At 35.4% G+C, this 20,213-nt stretch overlaps 3 protein-coding genes, 1 long non-coding RNA gene and 1 pseudogene across 8 annotated transcripts; 3 read left to right on the top strand and 2 right to left on the bottom strand.

The window, feature by feature from the left end:
* Positions 1-430: 430 nt before the first annotated feature.
* Positions 431-3,391, top strand: LOC104749169 (uncharacterized). 2 transcript variants are annotated; one of them, XM_019238261.2, is made up of 7 exons: positions 540-989; positions 1,217-1,818; positions 1,959-2,151; positions 2,277-2,341; positions 2,452-2,662; positions 2,801-3,100; positions 3,296-3,391. In XM_019238261.2, exons 1-7 carry the CDS (start codon positions 816-818, stop codon positions 3,311-3,313), a joined length of 1,563 nt encoding a protein of 520 aa, XP_019093806.1. In that variant the 5' UTR covers positions 540-815; the 3' UTR covers positions 3,314-3,391. The 2 variants fall into 2 exon arrangements, with proteins under 2 accessions (XP_010469054.1, XP_019093806.1); XM_010470752.3 differs by having other exon boundaries at positions 431-989; positions 2,801-3,326.
* A 495-nt stretch (positions 3,392-3,886) lies between these two features.
* Positions 3,887-6,419, top strand: LOC104749168 (uncharacterized). 2 transcript variants are annotated; one of them, XM_019238263.2, is made up of 6 exons: positions 3,887-4,144; positions 4,234-4,790; positions 5,034-5,226; positions 5,368-5,432; positions 5,533-5,743; positions 5,819-6,419. In XM_019238263.2, exons 1-6 carry the CDS (start codon positions 4,010-4,012, stop codon positions 5,840-5,842), a joined length of 1,185 nt encoding a protein of 394 aa, XP_019093808.2. In that variant the 5' UTR covers positions 3,887-4,009; the 3' UTR covers positions 5,843-6,419. The 2 variants fall into 2 exon arrangements, with proteins under 2 accessions (XP_019093808.2, XP_019093809.2); XM_019238264.2 differs by having other exon boundaries at positions 5,533-5,759; positions 5,801-6,362.
* A 6,303-nt stretch (positions 6,420-12,722) lies between these two features.
* Positions 12,723-13,857, bottom strand: LOC104749170 (uncharacterized). Its single transcript, XR_761337.3, has 3 exons — positions 13,518-13,857; positions 13,234-13,329; positions 12,723-13,052 (listed from the first exon to the last, which is right to left on the bottom strand). It is a non-coding gene; the product is annotated as an uncharacterized LOC104749170 (long non-coding RNA).
* A 266-nt stretch (positions 13,858-14,123) lies between these two features.
* Positions 14,124-17,580, top strand: LOC104753216 (multiple C2 domain and transmembrane region protein 8 pseudogene; annotated as a pseudogene). The gene has a single exon (XR_015584656.1). The product of XR_015584656.1 is annotated as a multiple C2 domain and transmembrane region protein 8 pseudogene (transcript).
* LOC104749172 (AT-hook motif nuclear-localized protein 11) lies at positions 17,118-19,810 on the bottom strand. Of its 2 annotated transcripts, XM_087491829.1 has the most exons (6): positions 19,360-19,595; positions 18,620-19,205; positions 18,161-18,228; positions 17,935-18,066; positions 17,687-17,848; positions 17,118-17,600 (listed from the first exon to the last, which is right to left on the bottom strand). In XM_087491829.1, exons 2-6 carry the CDS (start codon positions 19,065-19,067, stop codon positions 17,358-17,360), a joined length of 1,053 nt encoding a protein of 350 aa, XP_087347955.1. In that variant the 5' UTR covers positions 19,068-19,205; positions 19,360-19,595; the 3' UTR covers positions 17,118-17,357. The 2 variants fall into 2 exon arrangements, with proteins under 2 accessions (XP_087347955.1, XP_010469058.1); XM_010470756.3 differs by having other exon boundaries at positions 18,620-19,810.
* Positions 19,811-20,213: the final 403 nt, after the last annotated feature.

A 20,213-nucleotide genomic window follows, 5' to 3' on the forward strand; every position in this document is an offset into this window, starting at 1 on the left:
ATTTGTTTCTATAAAAAATAGTTATAATGATTAAATCTTTTTTTTAATGATTTTTTTACCAAATTAAAAATTTTCTATATAAATTAATAGATTTCTGTGGTCCAACATTATTAATTTATAGAAGTTTTAGTGTAATATTATTATAGTAAGATGGAAACTAGTCTTCAGTTTGGCTTATATCATATCAAACTTTTTTTCTTTTTCTAATATCTTATCCTGAATGTAACCAATTGAATTTTATTTCACTTTTTTTTCCTTTCATAGAAATTTCAAACTTTTGGCCCATCTTGACTTATCTCATCTTTTATAAAAAATCGTCAAAAGTATAGAATAACTTTTTCAGAATATATTTGGCTCTTGAAAAAATGCATGATTTCGAATTTCTAACCTTGCTGCTAATTTATTATTAAGACCCCCACGGGTTCCATGAGTCTATTTCATTTTTAAAAAAAAAACATAGGCAGAATTAGTTATCTCAAAATTAATAAAAACGAAATATAATATTATATATATGTAACGAGACTTAGGTGGTTTGACTTAATTAGGCGTGCACGCACTGTGGTTCCCTTTCAAGCCTTCATAAAACAATTACTAAATATCATGTCATGATCATCGAATCGAACTTATAGTTACAGGCTGAAACCTTTTGTCTTGTGCATCAAACTTAGAATCAGGCTAATATAGTTCCAAAAACCCTTAAATTAATTCCTTTTTCTACCCTATAAAAGAGTCCTTGACCAGCTGTGAGCTCTGCATCACAAGTTTTTCTTAATTTGTCTCTCTATTTCTTGTGTTCTTGTTGTGAATTTTGTTCAATGAGGGAAAACGCGCACGTGGTTCAGTCCACAGAAGATCATCATCATCAGAGACATCATAACCCAATAACGAGTTTAAACTCTAAACTTGCAAAGACATGGGCCACCACCAAAGTCTTCATCTTCGTACTCTTCATCATGTTCCTTAGTGCCTCTGTCTCTTGGATGTATACGGTACATATTTTTCTCTTTCTCATGATTTTTTTTTTTGTTTGGCTTAATCAATACAAGTAACACGTTAAACAGAAAGATTAGGCTATGAAATAGTTTAACATATATGTGGGATACTCTTCGAACCATTTAATTAATTACATGCATATTTTGATACTTCCAAAACTTTTTTTTTCAAGTTTTTCTTTGGAAGTTGGATCTTTAATTATATAACATGGTGTTGTTAATAGTCTGTATTAGGTGAGAATCGATTCCAAGTAACATCAATATTCATAAGAAACACCAACAGAACCCCTACTACCACAACAACAAAAACAATTACAGATATTCCCAAGATCATCATCAAGATCCCGTTGAACTGCACATCACTCAACAGCACCACAACACAGACATGTCCTTCAAATTACCCAACCAAGTTCGAACCAGCGATCTCTTCCTCGGAGACATGTCCTGACTACTTTAGGTGGATCCATCGAGACTTAAAGGTATGGCAAAAGACAGGGATCACAAGGGAAACACTAGAGAAAGCAAGACCGAATGCTCACTTCAGGGTAGTGATAAAGTCAGGGAGATTATACGTTCATCAATACGAGAAAGCATTCCAAACAAGAGATGTGTTCACTATTTGGGGGATTCTTCAGCTCCTAAGAATGTATCCTGGTCAAATCCCTGATCTCGAGCTTCTCTTCCTCTGCCATGATAGACCCGCCATTTGGAAAAGAAACTTTAAGAAAAACAGTAAAGACACGTGGCCTCCTCCGCCGTTGTTTCACTACTGTGGTCACCGTGATGCCTACGACATCGTATTCCCTGATTGGAGCTTCTGGGGATGGTATGACCAAATTCATCAGGATTATTATAATAATATCTAAACTGGTCAATATATAAAGTAGATGACCCGTAAGGCCGTAACAAACAAGTTATTATATAAACATTGACTTTTTTATTTTTTTCTTTTTAATTACTTTATAGGCCAGAGCTAAATATTAAGGAGTGGAATAAGTTATCTGTGGCACTAAAAGAAGGGAACAAAAGAGTGAAATGGGAAGATAGAGTTCCGTCCGCTTATTGGAAAGGAAACCCTCATGTTTCTCCTATAAGAGGAGATCTTATGAGATGTAACTTCTCCGACAAGTATGATCCTATGGTTCGTCTCTATGTCCAGGTATTATAGTATATCTTTACACGCATTCTCTAATAATGAGTTTTATTTCATAACATGTACTTGTAACAAGTGTTCTGTAGGATTTCATAATTCATTGTGATCCTCTGTTTCATATGTTGCCTTAGGATTGGAGGAGTGAGATAGAGGCAGGATTTAGAGGATCAAACCTTGAAGATCAATGCACTCACAGGTACATATGCAGAATACATTCTATAGAGATATATACAACTTATATCCAGCTAATTTTGTTTGCTTGTCATATTAATCATTTTAATAAACATTTTTGGATTTGACATTTAGATATAAGATCTACATAGAAGGAAACGCGTGGTCAGTGAGCGAAAAGTATATACTTTCGTGTGATAGTATGACTCTATTGGTTAAACCAGAGTACTACGATTTTTTTATTCGAAGTATGGTTCCAATGAAGCACTTCTGGCCCATTAGACCAAATAACAAATGTAGTGACCTCAAATTCGCAGTGGAATGGGGTAATAACAACACGGAAAAGGTAAGCAATAATTATCTAAATATAAAATCAAAATAGTTTTTAATTTAAGTAAATCACTGTCACCACTCGGTTAGTTTTTTCGCAGTTCTATGTCGACTCATAATTATTTTGTGATGGTTTTAATCTCTATATATACAGGCACAAATCATAGGGAGACAAGGAAGTGGGTACATGATGAAGAACCTAGAGATGAAGTATGTGTATGATTACATGTTGTATGTGTTGCAAGGCTATGGAAAACTGATGAAGTTGGATGTGACAGTACCTGTAAATGCGACAGAAGTATGTTCTGAGACGATGGCGTGTCCAATCACTGATGGTGGTCTCATCAGGCAGTGCATGGACGACTCATTGGTTATGGCTCCGAGCGTCAAGGCTGCATGCGATATGCCTCCTCCTTATAGAGATTATGAGCTCAAGAAGCTACTTAAGAAACAAGTAAGTGCGGAAAGAAAAGTTGAGAAGTGGACCGATGAGTACTGGAACTTGAGAGGTCCTAAATAAGATTGATTTACACAATAGTGAAAGTATAGCTTGCATGAAAATATTAAAGATAATCCAATTTAGCCAACTGACTCATACAATGTGTGTTGTCTCTTCTTTTTTTTTTTGTTTCTCATATACTATTCACAGGCATATTCTCAAATTTGAACTAGGATTATGACATGGGGCAACATTAGACCAGTAAGTATTGTTTAAATTAAGGAGATAATTGGTTACTAATAATAATGGCATCTAATCAATTCCTAAATACTATGCTTTACTAGTAAATCGGCATTAGTAAATATATGTGTAGGTATAAATACTTAATTAATTAATTTTGTTATCTAATAAATTGTTAATAATATCTGGAAAAGATACTTTAATATCTGCATAATCGAACTATTCGCTGTTAAACAAAAAAAAAATAACTATTCAAAAACAGAACATAATCAGTTGCACGAAAATTCATCTCTAAGTTTACACGTACTGAAAATAATTTATGATTCATGAGATTATAATAAGTGTTAAAAAGATGATTTGCATCCTATTTAGTGTATTGGCAATCTATATTTTCCAGAAATATGCAGATATTATTAACATGTATGTAAATAAATGTAGTAAACACATTTTTAATAGAAAATAATAATATAATATGGAAGTTATATTAATTGGTGAATATCATATATGCCATTACTGTATTGCCAATAAAGTTAAGATATATGTACACTTGTTATTCTAAAATGTAATATACTTAAATACTAATGTTTCATTACATCACATTACAACAAATAATTCAAATCTCTTCTTTAATATGGGGGTTCCACTGGGAAATTAAACAAAGTCATCTGAATCAGACAAGTAACTATGAAGATGAACAACAGAATTTTTAATCAGAAGGCAAGAACATATCATCAAAAACAGAGTTCCCATTCGAAATTAGCCATCATCACTATCGTCATCATCGTCTTCATCCTCATGCTCGGTGCTTGGATGGATATGGTACTAACTACACTAAGACTCTTTTTCTCATTTCTTTTGTCATTTTAGTCATGCAGACATATATATTGACTTTTTCACTGTTTATATAGTTTGTAATAATGTGTAAGAGTATAATCCACATGAACATGATGACGACATCAATATCGACATTTACAAACACAAACATCACGTACCCATTAAACTGCAACACCACACAAACATGTCCTATAAACTACCCAGACGGATTCAAACCAGCAATTATCTCTTCCTCGGAAACTTGTCCTGACTACTTCAGATGGATCCAACAAGACCTAAAAGTATGGGAAGAGACAGGGATCACAAGGGAAACACTAGAGAGGGCAAAACCAAAGGCTCACTTCAGGCTAGTGATTAAATCAGGGAGATTGTATGTTGATCAGTACGAGAAGGCTTATGAGTCAAGAGATGTGCTCACAATCTGGGGGATACTTCAGCTTCTAAGAACGTATCCTGGCCAAGTCCCTGATCTCGAGCTTCTCTTCTTCTGTCATGATAAACCCGCTATCTGGAAACGAGACTTCGGGCAAGCAGAGCCAAATGCCACGTGGCCTCCTCCGCCGTTGTTTCAGTATTGTGGTCATCGTGAAGCATACGGCGTTGTTTTCCCTGATTGGAGCTTCTGGGGCTGGTACGTGTTTTGTTTATATTAATTTACATATATCGTAAATTCCTAATTATAATTTACGTATTAGTGTTATATGTTTTTAGCTACTTTTCAATTTTAATAATTAATAATTTTCGGATTGATTTTACCTTTTCCGGATAATGATTTAAGCGGTCTTACATGGCATATATATAGAAAATCGGATATTTTTACCACCCTACAGTGAAAATAAAATTTTCTAACTCTTATTTTGTTGTTGTTATATAGGCCGGAGGTGAATATAAAGGAGTGGACTAAATTATCTGTGGCGATTAGAGAAGCCAACAAAAGGGTTAAATGGAAGGACAGAGTTCCATATGCTTACTGGAAAGGGAACTCTGGGGTTTCCCTGAAGAGAATAAACTTTATGAAATGTAATTTTTCCGATAAGTATGATCCCATGATTCGTCTCTATGAGCAGGTATATAATATGCCCATTTATTTTCTGCATCGAGTTAAAGTTTAAAATTTGTGGATAGTTTCTATATCCTAAAAAGCTAACTCATGACTTTACTACAAATTAAATCTGATACTATGTTATTGTAATGTCGCGCGGTTTCAGGATTGGGAGAAGGAAAGACATATAGGGTTCAAAAGTTCCAACTTAGAAGACCAATGCACCCATAGGTATATACTATATGCAGTGACTATCTATTTAATACTTTTATGTTTAAAAACTTTTGGATAATTATAAACATTTTCGGAGATTTGGATTTGGATATTTAAGGTACAAGATTTACATAGAAGGTCGAGCATGGTCGGTGAGCAAAAAATATATATTAGCCTGTGACAGTATGACCCTACTGATTAAAGAAAAGTACTACGATTTCTTCGCAAGAGGTATGAATCCATTAGAACATTACTGGCCCATTAAATCGCACGAGAACTGTGGTGATCTCAAGTTCGCCGTGGAATGGGGTAACAACAACACTGACAAGGTAAGCAACATACAGTGTCCAAGATCTTATATTTGTCTCAATCATGGATGATCTTAGTTATAAATCTATATATAGGGAGACAAGGAAGTGAATACGTGATGAAGAACCTAGAGATGAAGTACGTGTATGATTACATGTTGTATGTGTTGCAAGGCTACGGGAAACTCATGAAGTTGGATGTGACTGTGCCTCAAAATGCGACCGAAGTGTGTTCAGAGACGATGGCTTGTCCGATCACTGACGGTGGTCTGATCAGGCAATGCATGGACGACTCGTTTGTTATGTCTCCGAGCGTCAAGGTGGCTTGTGATTTGCCGCCGCCTTATGGAGATGATGAGCTCAAGAGGTTTTATGAGAAACAAGATAGTGCGGAGAGACAGGTTGAAAAGTGGGGCAATGAGTATTGGGAAGTCAAAAACAAGACACTTCTACAAAGATAGTATGTATAATCTTACCCGGGAGTAACTGGTATACTAGCGAATTCTTTAAACTAGAGTGCTTTAGAACAGAGTTATTTTTGAAGTCAGGATTTTGAAATCTTGGCGGTGAAATCAGTTAACAACTTTTGTTCTCCAATTCGGAATTTAGTATATCAAATTTATAAGTTTTTCAAAAGTTATAAGTCAGTCGTATAACACCAACTATTTTTTTTTTATCAAAATTAATATGGTATTTATATCAGTAATTGTTATTTTTTTTGTAACTATCATTATTGGTTAGACGTCGTCCTATTTTCACATATCTTATATATAATTTAAACAATGCAAGCATAATAATCGGAACCTCATTTTGTTGTTGCTAATAATTCAAACAAATAAAATAACTACAACTTACAAGTTTAAGAAAAAACATTGAATAATTGACCCCCAAAACTGAATAAAGAAGGACTAATGAGACACAGCGACGACATGAAAACAGAGTATAATACCTTAAATAGACAAATTACATTATGACTTATTAATCCATTATATAATAAAATGGAAGTACACAAATTTTCTGTGTAGACTATACAATATGGATTATAAGATTAATTATTTAATTATTTGATAGGTTATATGAGTTGTAACCATTAGTTAAATCTCAATTTCAGATCCTCTTAACAAGGATATTCCAAAAAAAAAATCTCCACAGAATATTTAATTAACCATATATAGACAATAAAATCTCAAAAATTAATCATTCTTCCATGGATTAAGAGTGATTTTTGATTATACTAGCAACAAAATCTCAAAAAAAATTGGGCAATTGACAAAAATAGCACAATTTTAAGTTTTTCTTCCACATTTAGCACATGTTTTCAAATGTTCCAAAACTAGCACAAATTTCTATATCCTCAGTTTTGGAAAAAACCTAAATTATTAATAAAATTAAAGTTTATTTAGTTTCTTTTGAGCCTCTACAAACCCAGATCTCAATCTGAACACCATCTCAATCTGAAACCCACAATCCTCTCTCTCTCTCGATCATTCTCTCTCTATCTATCATTCTCTCTCTCTCTCTATATATATATATCATTGTCCCTCTCTCTCTCGATCATTGTTCCTCTCTCTCTCTCTATCATTGTCCCATGTTCCCATGAATTTCTTCTTCCTCCTTTGAATCTTGTTCCTTTTTGTCCGTTGATTCACCATCTTTACTTGATTCACCGACTGTTTTATTCTATTAATACGTGGAACACACTTAGGTTTTTTTTCTGATTTCTATTCTCTAGGTTCTCTAATTTCAGGAAGGATTATATGAAATCCAGGAAGGATTATATGAAATCCAGGGAAGGTTGTATGAAATTCGGGAAGGATTCTATAAAATTCAGGAAGGATTGTATGAAATTTGAAAAGAATTCTATAAAATTCAGGAAGGATTTTCTTGAACTTCATGATGACTTTCATAAAAAAAGTTTAGATTTCCAAACATCATAATGATGTTGAACATTCATGATGGCTTTCATAAAAAAATAAAAAGGTGAACTTCTTGAACTTCATGATGGCTTTCATAAAAAAAAATAAAAAGGTGAACTCTTTAACATTTGCCAAGATTCAAATCTGATGCCTATCTTTACGAACGGTCTAAGAGAGTGTACCAAGCCAAGCTATTCATTCGTAGAAAATATAATAACAAACACTAATTTAGGTTAAACACTAAGCTGGATGCAAACAAATTATTTATGAAGGATTGAATGATGTTTAAGAAGGATACTTTAAAAATTATGATGGCTTTCATAAAAAATAACACAATAGCTATAGCACCAACCGTATACATATCATTTTACCCAGAACCATCAGAGAGGATATATGTTATGTACTGTAATGAGCTTAATTCAAGACACGTTAGTCCAACTATGTCCCCCAATGATTTTACTGTAAATTTAGGAAGGATTTCATAATATTTATAAAGACATCCTTGAAATTTATTAAGCTTTTCCTGAATATTCATAAATCCCAAAAATGGTTATGACCAGAACGAGAAGATCCTCTCCCACTGTACTCTGCCTCATCAACACTACTAGCCAACTCCATAACCGACGAAGTATAACCCGAAGAAGCCAAAGACATCAAAACCAACTAATTTTCTTACTATTTACCAACTTCGTTGTTCTCAATGGCATTATATCAAACACTTGGTATACAACATTTTTGTTGTCAAGATAAGAAGATAGCACTCAAATACATATTTTAGCTTCAAGATTACCCATGCTTTTCCATTTCATTTACAGTTCAAATTCCAATACCCAAAAATTCAAGCCACCACTCATAATCAGATTTCTTTTATTACCTAACAATTCCCAACAGTTCCAACATTCAACAGTACCCAGCAATTCCAATACCCAACAATACTGAACAATTCCCAATCAATACAATAAAAGTCCCTTGTTTTTCACCATGTGAAGACACATCAGCTTTAACATTCAAGCTGGTGTTGACACATCAAGTAAAATCAATAGCCAATAAAAATATTTGAATTAATACAACTAAGATTTCTAAACCAATAAAAAAACTATGTGACACTAGACATATCAATTAGGCCCTCCGGCCCGACCCGACTTTGAAAAACACTGAGCTCGGACTTAAATATATGTCCAAAAAATTGGGCTTTTTTGGACTCAGCTCGTTCGGGCTTAAGAGTTTTAGCACACCGGCCCGAAAAGCCCGAGAGCCTGAAGGCTGGTCCGGCTCGACCCGACTTTGAAAAACACTGAGCTCGGACTTAAATATATGTCCAGAAATTTGGGCTTTTTGGACTAAGTCCGTTCGGGCTTAAGAGTTTTAGGACTTAGCCCAATGGGCTCAGACCGGCTCGAAAAGCCATTATACAAATATAATTTTTTTTTGTTTTAACAAGATTGTTTGATTGTAATATTTGATTGTAAATAAAGTTTAAAACTCTAATCTTAGTTTTCATATTTACTTAATACCCTTACATAATATTTTTAAAATCTTTATTTGTGATATTTTATATGAATTATATATATATTTTTGGTTAAAGTATAAAAATTTATTTGGTTTTAAGTTATTTATTTGTTTTAGATTAAGTTGGTTTTAGTGAATATAGACTAGAGAGAGAGAGAGAGAGAGAGATAGTGATGTGAAGATGAAGGAAGAAGAGAAGAAAGAATATCAATTTCTCAAGTAAGCCTCTCCCTAACCACACAATTGTCGTATGATATACAAAAGATTAATAAAATTCACGAAAGAGCAACTTAGGCATGACAAAGTTCATTAATTTCTTTTAGAATCGCATGTTTAATTAAGGTAAAGATGTCGTTTGTGTAAATTGACTCACCTCTTTTTTGCTGACTTAGGTCTTGAATGAAGATGATATTGAGCAAAATGATGCTTTGGACTAGAACGTTTTTTTTCAAGGTTTAGAACAAAAAATGCTACTTACTACTACTCCAGAACTCTCTATATGATTTGTAAATTTCAAAAGCTTCATCTTTGATTTGTATCAAACAACAGATGATACATTGGAATCATGGTTATGTAGTTGCAATATCTAAAATGGTTGGAGGCGTGCTTCAATATATGAGTTATGGACAAAATGAAACAACTAACACATGCCATATAGAGAACACCATTAAAAACAGAATCGCCACCTTCATATGAGAAAGTGATTCAAGATGTTTGGTTCAAACCGTTGGTTCTCCTAAGCATGGCCAAGACTTCAAAGCTTTATAAAGGATATCTTGTGGAGAAGTTGACAATGATTTAAACGAAACACTTTATTCTAAAGTCGTCAAACTAACTAATCAACGTCCACTAATAATACTTACATAGGAAAATCTTATCCCGGTTTATCATGTTGTATTGGAAAATTGAACTAAATTGGATGACTTCAATTATTGAGCTTGATTGACAAAAATTTGTACTTGGTAGTGATATATATATATATATATATATATAATGAGTAAGTTTGAATTATAATAAAATGTCATATTTATATACAATATCATCCAATTTATATATCATTAAAGTAAATTTTAATGTTTATTTATCTAAGTATTTAATTTTGTAAAAGCCATTTATGCGGCTCACGTACCAATGTGTAACAAAAATTACAGTAACCACAATTTGTTTAACTCTAAGTTTTTTCTTCAATTTTTACTTTGAAAACTACAACAAATTATAAAAATACGAATACAAAAAAAATATTATTAATCACTACAAAAACTTTATTAATTATGATATATTTGATTCCAAACAACATAAAAAACAAATAGTATTCCACAAAATACAAAATAAAAATAATAAATAAATAATAAACTAAAACAACCCGCGGCGTAGCGCGGGTACCAACCTAGTAGTTCATAATTCTTAATCAGATTTCATTTAATACCCAACAATTCCGATACCCAAAAGTTTCTTCTTCTTCTTCTTCTTCTTCTCCGCAAATATAAACCCAGACCATAGTAGCTCATCCCATTACACTTGGCAAGGAAACAACAACAGAGCTACAAATCCAATTATGAATATGATTGGTGATGAAACAATTAGCTATATTCAAAAGCCTTAATATGACAAATTTGTCTAATCCCTCAATTAAAAGCTATAAAGAATCACGATCTCGTCAAGAATGTCAAAATATAAGACTAGAAAAAATGCACGAAGAAGAAGAAGAAGCTTCACCAGAAGGTTTATCGCCGGAAGCTTCACCGTAACTCTGTAAGCTTCGCCGGAACCTTCACGGAACCTATCAAAAGGTAAGTTTAATAATTTCAAATTAAATTTTGTTATTTAAATTAAATAATAAATTTAATGTATACAAATGCTACTTTTGGAAAAATTGAGAATGTGTGCTAGATTTGGAAGAAAAACTTAGATTAGTGCTATTGAAGGGAATTTCTCAAAAAAATTCAAATCCTCATATTTAGCATATGATTTTATTGCATATTAATACAACTTTTAAAAACAATCACATAAATTATTTTATATAAAAATTACAGTATAAATAAAATGAATTTCAACGTGTGCTCTAGCACGGATCTTAATCTAGTTAACGAGTATATATTGTAAACAGCCAAGTATATATTACACTTCATTATTTTGCAAAATAATCTATAAATTGGGTTGAGTTCTTTTAACAAATTTCATGTTAAAAAAAAAATCTGATCATATGTAGTTTTCAAATAACCGATAAAATACACCATATATTTAGAAAAAATTACCATGCGGTTTCGCTAATTTTGGTTCGAAAGACGACTCAACATGATTAGATTACCTCCCAGTGGCCACTCCCATGACCCAATCTGACTTGTTGGCAACTAATGTTTTTAGTTACTAGAGGCGAATCCGGGCTACGCCCGGGTATATCTGACATTTGATATTTTAAAGTTTGTTAACTAAATAGTTTTCTTAATTTCTCTAGTATATTTTGTGAGAATCATGTGATTGTTGTATTCAACATTTTAGTATAGAAAACATAGATGATTTTATTACAATTAATTATATATTTTTGGTTTTGTTATTCATATTTAAAATTTTAACTCATGTTTAGTTTGTATTTGTATTATTAAAATTACATGATTATATAATTTATATCTTTAACATTTAGCATCAATTATGTCTATGCTAATAATATATATCTAAGATATCACTCTTAAAATGAAATTTCAATGGTTAAAGATACCTTTTAGTACTACTGTCACAACTCACAAACTTGGTTGTTTATTTTATATGATTTGTAGCTTTGAGATGCTCTCTAGCTAGATGCCTCATTTCTCCATATATAATTCTGTGTAATATAAGATTGCTTCTTTCACTTTTCTGTTTCTTTGTAATTATCTTATGTCTTATATGTTTCTACGGAGACGGAGAGTTGATCTATTCGAGTCCACGACCAAATATCTAGGCATAGATGTTTTTTTTTTCTTTGGCTAAAGAAGATCGTGAATCATCTTTTAAACTCGGAATCAACTTTGAAGTATGATACTTGAAATATCATATCACACACACTGATCAACCCTAAACCGTAAACGTACGGGGCTACAATAGATTTTTGTTTTTTGTTTTTTCTGAATTGAGACTTTTCTACATATTATTCTTTGAAAGTGTGACAAAGAAATGTCTTTCTCTTTGCGTACTCATTTATGTTCCAAATTCCGGCTACACAACTATTGCATGCAACATCAAATCGATATAATTAGATTATCAAGAAAGGAGCACAAATACTCAATAATGATAGTCTAGTGTCTTTTTATGTTTATTTTGCTTATCTATGTTACATCTTGTCTTATGGTTAATAATACTCGTCTTAGAAACTGTGGGGATTAACCATTTAAGCTATTATGTGAGTATTAATTAAGAGGTCAAATATCCTTTACTCATAGCGCTAACAAATTGTTGAGTTGATGGCTCCCTTGTATTTCGTTCTTGTTTGGTACCATGAAATCTGAAGTTCCGTGTCTAAGTTATGTGCTAAGGCATACTATGTAGTTTCTTCCCATCTTTTTCCATCGACACTACCAAATGATGAATTAAAAAACAAATTACGATGTAAGTTACAGTTACGGTATGACTACGACCTATACTACGCAACCATCAAAATTAAAAAGAAGATACAGTAGCTAACATGAGAAATTGCATAGCTGGTTGTAAAAAGTGCAGGATCAACAATTGAGACACATTATGAGAGATAAGAAAAGTGAAAAGGACAGAAAGACTTTTAAAAAAAAGATGAATTGAGTAAGGTTTCTGATTGTACCTTTCATGTAGTGAAACACTTTCTTGCAAGGGATACAGAGACAACAACTACCACCATAGGTGTTTCATGTTGCTTTGGCAGCTTCAACAGCTCTCTATGCGGGGGATCCTCTTTCCTACATGCATAATCTTAAGCTATTGACCTCTATTTATTTGGCACCTTTGTATTATTAAAACATGAAATTGAAAGCAAACCAAAGTGATAAACAACGTCGTGTTTCTCTCGCATTAGAATGATCAAAACTTTCATTAAACAATTTGAGATCCAAGGCAAATATGAAAAAGGATTCTATATACCTTTTCCTTTTTTTTCCCCACCGAACATGTATTGTTAGTGTCTGATTTTTCTTCATTACTTTAATAAAGATGATTAAAGATGTGTCATTGATGAATCTGATACAAACAAAAAAATACGAACATCGTCGGTTAAATAATTGTATGGATTCTAAAGGTTTCAAAAAAAAAAAACAAATATCATATATGAACTGGCAAAATTTGCAGAAGACCTAAGTAAGAGATGAAATTGAAAGTTTTGAAGGACTAAATAAGGGTTGAATTTGACCAGGAAATTGAGGCTTTACAATTTTGATTTGTAGATGGAGTGAAATCAAATTGTGTAATCGAACTACTGTTGTTCTCGCCACAAACTTTCTTTCCGCTATACATGTTGATCGCAAATCTTAGAAATCTACAAAGGAAAATCTACTCAACGTATCAAGGCTTTGGGATGGTGCCTACACTGGAGAGATATATGTGTTTGCTGGGATTAGTTTGTGGATTTAAAATATGAAGAGGTATGGGTAGAAGAAAAGTTGTTAAGGGTTGGCATTAATTTGGAAGTGGAGATCATAAAGTGGACTGTAACCACGGGAAAGGAGAAGGAACGTCAAGCGAAAGGAGAAGCCGACGTTTTAACCTTGTTGACGTTGGCTGCTGTGGCAGTTCAAAAAGAAGTTTTCAATAAGCTGAGGTGGACACACGGAGAAGCCTCAAATTGTCCCTTTTATTATTAGTAGTAATTAATATCAAAATAAAAATTTCTTATGATTAGCGTCACGATTAGTAACAGATAAGCGCGTTGGATAATCATATAATTAAACACGGTCAACGTTTAATTACATTACAATTTCCCAGAAAAAACATTTGCCTAGTTGCCTTCTAAGACAAGTCTCCACGATCTCATCATTAGTGTAGAAGAAACTTTCAAAAACCCTCTGCTCTGTTTTTTCTAAACAAGTCAATCAATTTTTTTCTGGAAGTTAAAAAGATGAGTAATCTGAAACTTGGCGTTGAAGTCATAAGCGCTAGACTCAAACCTAGAGATGACTATGGCGGTGTTAATGCTTTCGTCGAGCTACGATTTGACGATCAGAAAGTAAAATCCTCGACTAAGATCGATGACTCGAGTCCAGTTTGGAACGAGAAGTTCTTCTTCAACATCTCTGAAACAGAGGATTTATCAAATCTGTTTCTTGAGGCTTATGTTTACAATAAAACCAGCAGCATAACGAAGTCATGTCTAGGTAAGATTCGAATCTTAGGAACTGCGTTTTTGCCGTACTCGGAAGCTGTTGGATGGCCTTACCCTCTTGAGAAAGAGAAATGGAGCATGTTCTCTTTTGCAGCCGCCAGCGGAGGTGAGCTTGCTCTCAAAGTGTTCGTCACTGATAACCCCTCTCCCAAGGTACCGAATCTAATCCCTCCAACTCCAAAGAAGATTCCTTCTAAGACAAGGCACAGAGTCCACAACATCCCTAAAACGGAGAAGAGTAAATCTAGCCCACGTGAAGATCAGAAACCATCTCAACAGCAACCGTCTGAACCGCAACGGCCTCAACCGCCACCGGCTATGGAATCTTCTCGGTTTCAAGAACCGAGGTTAGGTCCTCCAGTACCTACAACAATGGGATTTAATCCGAATCCACCGGATTATTCAATCAAACAGACGAATCCAGTTCTCGGAGGAGGCAGACGAGCAAGACCAAGTGCTCATGATCTCGTGGAGCCAATGGAGTTTCTCTTCATCAAAATCGTGAAAGCTAGAGATCTTCCTCGCATGGACCCAACCGGAAGCCTAGATCCGTACATCGAAGTCAAACTCGGAAACTTTACTGCCAAAACAAAACATTTCGAGAAGAATCAAAACCCGGTTTGGAACGAAGTCTTCGCTTTCTCCAAATCCGATCAACAATCTAATGTTCTTGACGTCATCGTCATGGACAAAGACGTGATCAAAGACGATTTCGTCGGTTTAATCCAGTTTGATCTCAATGAGATTCCGACACGTGTCGCACCAGACAGTCCTTTAGCCCCTGAGTGGTACAGAGTCAACCACGAGAAAGGAGGCGACGTTATGTTAGCTGTTTGGTTTGGTACTCAAGCAGACGAAGCGTTCTCAGACGCGACATACTCAGACGCTTTAAACGCTGTTAACAAATCGAGTTTGCGTTCTAAAGTCTATCATTCTCCGAGGCTTTGGTACCTCCGTGTTAACGTCATCGAGGCACAAGACCTGGTTATCGTACCAGACCGGTTTCCAAATCCATATGTCAAAATCAAGTTAGGTAACCAAGTGGTTCGAACCAAACCGAGTCACTCGCTGAATCCGAGATGGAACGAAGAGTTCACGCTCGTCGCGGCTGAACCGTTTGAAGATCTGATCGTCTCTATTAAAGACCGAGTCGCGGTTAATCGAGAGGAATCGCTGGGAGAGGTACATATACCGTTTGGTTCAATTAGTAGACGGATTGACGATAACCGGACAGTGCCTGACCAATGGTTTAGTCTTAAGAGTGAGAACCAGAGAAGAGTCAGATTCGCCACAACTAGGCTTCATCTGAATGTTTGTCTAGAAGGAGGCTACCACGTTCTTGATGAGTCTACTTACTACAGCAGCGATTTCAGACCGTCGATGAAAGAGTTGTTGAGTCATAAGCAGCCGTCGATTGGTGTTCTTGAACTAGGGATCTTGAGAATTGAAGGTTTGAATTTGAGCCAAGAAGCTGGGAAGAAAGAGACCGTGGATGCTTACTGTGTGGCTAAGTATGGAACCAAATGGGTCAGGACTCGTACCATAACGAACTGTTTTAACCCGCGGTTCAACGAGCAGTACACATGGGAGGTTTACGAGCCAGCAACAGTGATCACAATAGGCGTGTTCGATAACAATCAGATCACGTACGGTGGTAACGGTAGTAACAAAGGAGATGGGAAGATTGGGAAAATAAGAGTTAGAATCTCGACACTCGAATCCGGAAGAATCTACACTAATTCGTATCCGCTTCTTGTTCTTCGACCTTCAGGTGTAAAGAAGATGGGAGAACTGCATTTGGCAATTAGGTTTTCTTGCTCGTCGTATATTCAGATGTTAGTTCAATACTGGAAACCACTTCTTCCCAAAATGCATTACGCAAGACCGTTGAAAGTCGTGCAACAGGAGATTCTTAGGCAGCACGCGGTTAACTTAGTGGCGGCTAGGTTAAGCAGAGCAGAGCCGCCACTTAGAAAAGAAGTGGTGGAGTATATTTCGGATTCGAATTCGCATTTTTGGAGCATGAGAAAGAGCCGTGCAAATCTCTTCAGATTGAGTTCGGTTTTCTCTTGTTTACTCGGAACTGGAGAATGGTTTCAAGATATCTGCAGGTGGAAGAAACCTCTAGCGAGTACAGCTATACATGTAGTCTACTTTGTGTTAGTGTGTTCACCAGAGATGATTCTTCCGGTGATGTGTTTTTGCTTGTTCATGGTTGCGGTATGGAACTACAGGCTACGTCCGAGACAACCTCCACACATGGACACAAGGATTTCATTTGCAGACAGCATTCATCCAGAAGAACTTAACGAAGAGTTTGATACCTTTCCTTATTCGTCTCAAGACCCGGGAGTTGTAAAAATGAGGTATGAGCGGTTGAGGAGTATCGCGAGTAGAGCTCAAACGGTTGTGGGAGATATAGCAGGTCAGGGAGAAAGAGTTCATGCTCTCTTAAGCTGGAGAGATCCAAGAGCGACTTCAATGTTCATGGTGCTGTGTTTTGTTTCTTCTGTGGTTTTGTATGTTGTGCCGTTTAAGGTTTTTGTTCTTCTCACCGGACTATACATCATGAGACATCCAAGATTCAGGGGAAAGACACCTCCTGGACTGGTTAATTTCTTTCGGAGGCTTCCTGCTAAAACAGATTGTATGCTGTAGAATGCAAATACATATTAAGAAACAAGCGAAACTTTTTTCCTGTTTATCACAAGTCAAGAAACCAAATCGATTAATTGAAAGCTAGAAAACACGCAAGAGTTCCTAAAATTACTAATAATAGTCTTTTCTTTCCTAAACAACCAAATAGACTTTTTTTTCAGGGAGGTTAGCTCAAGTTTAAATCTTCTTCTTCTTCCTCTTCTCCTAGATTCAATGCTTATATATACATGAATCATCCACGCATAAGGTCAATGTCGATATGTGCGTGATGCATATCCATTGACCTTGAACCGGTTGACCAAATGCCTACAGGGGTCTGAACAAGGTTTTGACCTTGCTGAGGAACAGGAGGTGACGTTGCTGCTGTGTTATCATTGTTGACCAAAGCATCAGTATCTTGTACATCTTCAGAAGTTTCTTCCCGCTTTTTCATCTTCCCTTTTGGAGTTGCCCAGATGAAGCTCCCAACGATGACCTTTCCAAAGAGGCAACAAAACAAAGGTTTCAAAAGATGATATCTAAATTCATGTAAAGAATATGAATTTCACAAGTGCAGGTCACCTGAACTGAACTTGCTGCTATTAGAGGACCTCCAATTCCACCACCAATGACACGACCATCAGGGCTAGCAAGTGAGACCGCTAGACTTCCAGTGCGGTTTGGGTAGTCATTGTCAGTTGTGTTCAGATAAGAAGTTGAGAGAGATATGAGCTCAAAACGACCCTAGAGATTATAAATTACAAACCAACATGAGTAATGTTTTGTCTCTTCTAAAAGAAGATATAATGTGAGAGGGAATTAGATAAAACCTCGTATGTAATAGTTCCATGGGATGGTGGTGGCTGAAGAAGAGTGGCAGTAGAGACAGCACCACTAGCGGATAAGACACATATTGCTCTTGGACCTTGATGTGAGAAAGATATAACCTTTGATGCAATGTCCTGAAAACAACACAAAGAGTGTGTGATTATCTCAAGAACTATATAAGAAAGATTTAAAAGAACACAAGATCAAGATGAGACAAGAGAAACATACTTCACCAACGGAGACTACGATTACGTGCGGTGTGAAGCTCATTCCAGACGATGAAGGCATCATATCACCTTACAAAATAAATCAAAACAAACAAAAGACCGGTCTTCAGAATATTTACAGCCTGTTTTGTTTGTAATGAGAAACAAATGCAATAACAGAGTTTAAGAGAAAGGCTAAGGCATAATTAAAAAAGATTATATTTTGAATTCAGCAATTAGACATTATAAAATTCTCCAGCTTTAACTAATCCTTAAAAGAGCCAATAACTGTTGGGATTAGCCTATAATAACGTCCCACCAATTTCAAAGCCAATGTCCTCATCTGAAAAAAACTACTATATATATACAATCATCAACTAAGCCTTTAACTTCCCACCAAATTCAGAGCCAATGTCCTTCTCGGAAAACTACATCTAATCAATAAAATAAAAAAAAAGAAGCAAAGATGAGATCTTTTTACCAATGGAAGATTGCCGGTGCTTCCTACCGGAGCCAGGAGGTCTTCCACGGCCACGTTTGTTAGAGTTTGGAGAAACATTGGAGACTGAAGGAGACAATGCCAACGAAACAGAACCATCTTGTCCATATTTTCTAGGCCGTCCTCTCTTCCGTTTCACAGAAGTGGCACCCGAAGGAGGAGGAGCAACCGCAGCTCCTACCGTTGCTGAAGAATCGGCCGGAGAAGACTCAACTGGTAAAGGAGGAGACACGAATCCAGTAGAGGCACCACCAGGGTTTGGGTTTGAGTTTGACCCGAAAGGAGAGTTGGAATTGGAGAAATGGTGAAACCCTTGTGATCCGTGAAACGACGGTTGAGTCTGTGGAGGAGGAGGACCTGAACCGCGTATTCCTCTTTGGATATAGTAAGAACCCGACCCGGATAACGCCATTGCTTCTCTTCGATCCATAAGCTTACCAAAAAAGACTCTGACTTTTAACTTAGTAAAAATTCGTTGGGGACTTCGAACTTTGTGGCTACTGGACTACTAACTAATAGGGGCAGGCAGAGAGAAACTTGTTTTTTTTTTTTTTTTTTTAATTTTCTTCTGAAAAAAATGGATAAGAGAACAAAATCAGAATCTAAAGGGTTCGATAGACTTTAAAAAGATACTACAAACTTACAGAGTAAGGCAACATGCAACTGAAAATCCCTCAAAACTTGTAAAAAAAAAAAAAAAAAAAGCTTTCCTTTCACCTAACTGGGTTTTATGTAGCTTTAGTATCAAGCTTCGTAAAATCTCAAGATGAAACTAGATCCAGAAGGGAAAAGGAACAATCTTTAATCTTCTTCATCTCTTATTCTCTCTTCAAGAAGCTTTCTCAAGCATCAACAATGGTGAAGGGAAAAGAGGGTTCTTTGGGTTTTGGTTCCTCCTAGGGTTCTCTTCTTCTCTCTTTCTTCTGTGTAGGAATGTGATGTTTGCTTTTTTTGCTTTACTGGGGGGGGGGGGGGTGACAGAGGGCAACATAAACAAACAAAATAAAAATATCCAATCAGATCTCTTCTCCAAAGAGTTGAAAGCATTTACTGTGGATGGATTACACAATACTATGGTATGGATGATTTCAAATTCGAATTTTTTAATAATTTTTTTGATGTCTGACTTTGACTTGTAAATCTCTTTAATAAGACTTCTACTTTCTAGCATCTAGCAAAAATTTAGGAGGTACCCACCCCCATACATCATCATCTTTGTGTGTGTTGGCTTCATTCTCAAACGCTATAGATTAGGTGCGTGCATCGAACGAAGCATTGGGAATGAGAGAGTGAAGCTCACACTCTTGAATTGGAGAGTGAAAGGAAAGTGATGTGATGTAGTCTTAAGACTTTTGTTCCTCACTGGCTTCCACTTCATAAAAAAACCTGGCTAACCCTTTCACAATTTATGTCTCTCAAAGATGTAAATCTTTAGATTCCTTCCAACTATATTCAGTTTACCAATTTTTTTTGTGTGTGTATATAAATGGCATGAAGAGAAATATAACATGAATTAAAACTGCCTTTTTGTAGATAAAACAAGTCATAACTGTTCTCGTCTCTGTTATGTGCACTT

The sequence above is a fragment of the Camelina sativa genome, chromosome 16, assembly GCF_030686135.1.
Source record: "Camelina sativa cultivar CO46 ecotype springtype chromosome 16, ASM3068613v1".
Taxonomy (NCBI): domain Eukaryota; kingdom Viridiplantae; phylum Streptophyta; class Magnoliopsida; order Brassicales; family Brassicaceae; genus Camelina; species Camelina sativa.

Bases quoted from the DNA above. Each gene is read 5' to 3' on its own strand.
- LOC104749169 (XM_010470752.3), top strand. From the start codon at position 816: ATGAGGGAAAACGCGCACGTGGTTCAGTCCACAGAAGATCATCATCAT. The intron at 990-1,216 runs GTACATATTTTT...TGTTGTTAATAG, and splicing joins CTGTCTCTTGGATGTATACG to TCTGTATTAGGTGAGAATCG. The intron at 2,152-2,276 runs GTATTATAGTAT...ATGTTGCCTTAG, and splicing joins TGGTTCGTCTCTATGTCCAG to GATTGGAGGAGTGAGATAGA.
- LOC104749168 (XM_019238264.2), top strand. From the start codon at position 4,010: ATGAAGATGAACAACAGAATTTTTAATCAGAAGGCAAGAACATATCAT. The intron at 5,227-5,367 runs GTATATAATATG...GCGCGGTTTCAG, and splicing joins TGATTCGTCTCTATGAGCAG to GATTGGGAGAAGGAAAGACA. The intron at 5,760-5,800 runs GTCCAAGATCTT...GGATGATCTTAG, and splicing joins CAAGGTAAGCAACATACAGT to TTATAAATCTATATATAGGG.
- LOC104749172 (XM_010470756.3), bottom strand. From the start codon at position 19,067: ATGGATCGAAGAGAAGCAATGGCGTTATCCGGGTCGGGTTCTTACTAT. The intron at 18,067-18,160 runs GTATGTTTCTCT...TGTTGTTTTCAG, and splicing joins TCGTAGTCTCCGTTGGTGAA to GACATTGCATCAAAGGTTAT. The intron at 17,601-17,686 runs GTGACCTGCACT...CTCTTTGGAAAG, and splicing joins TAGCAGCAAGTTCAGTTCAG to GTCATCGTTGGGAGCTTCAT.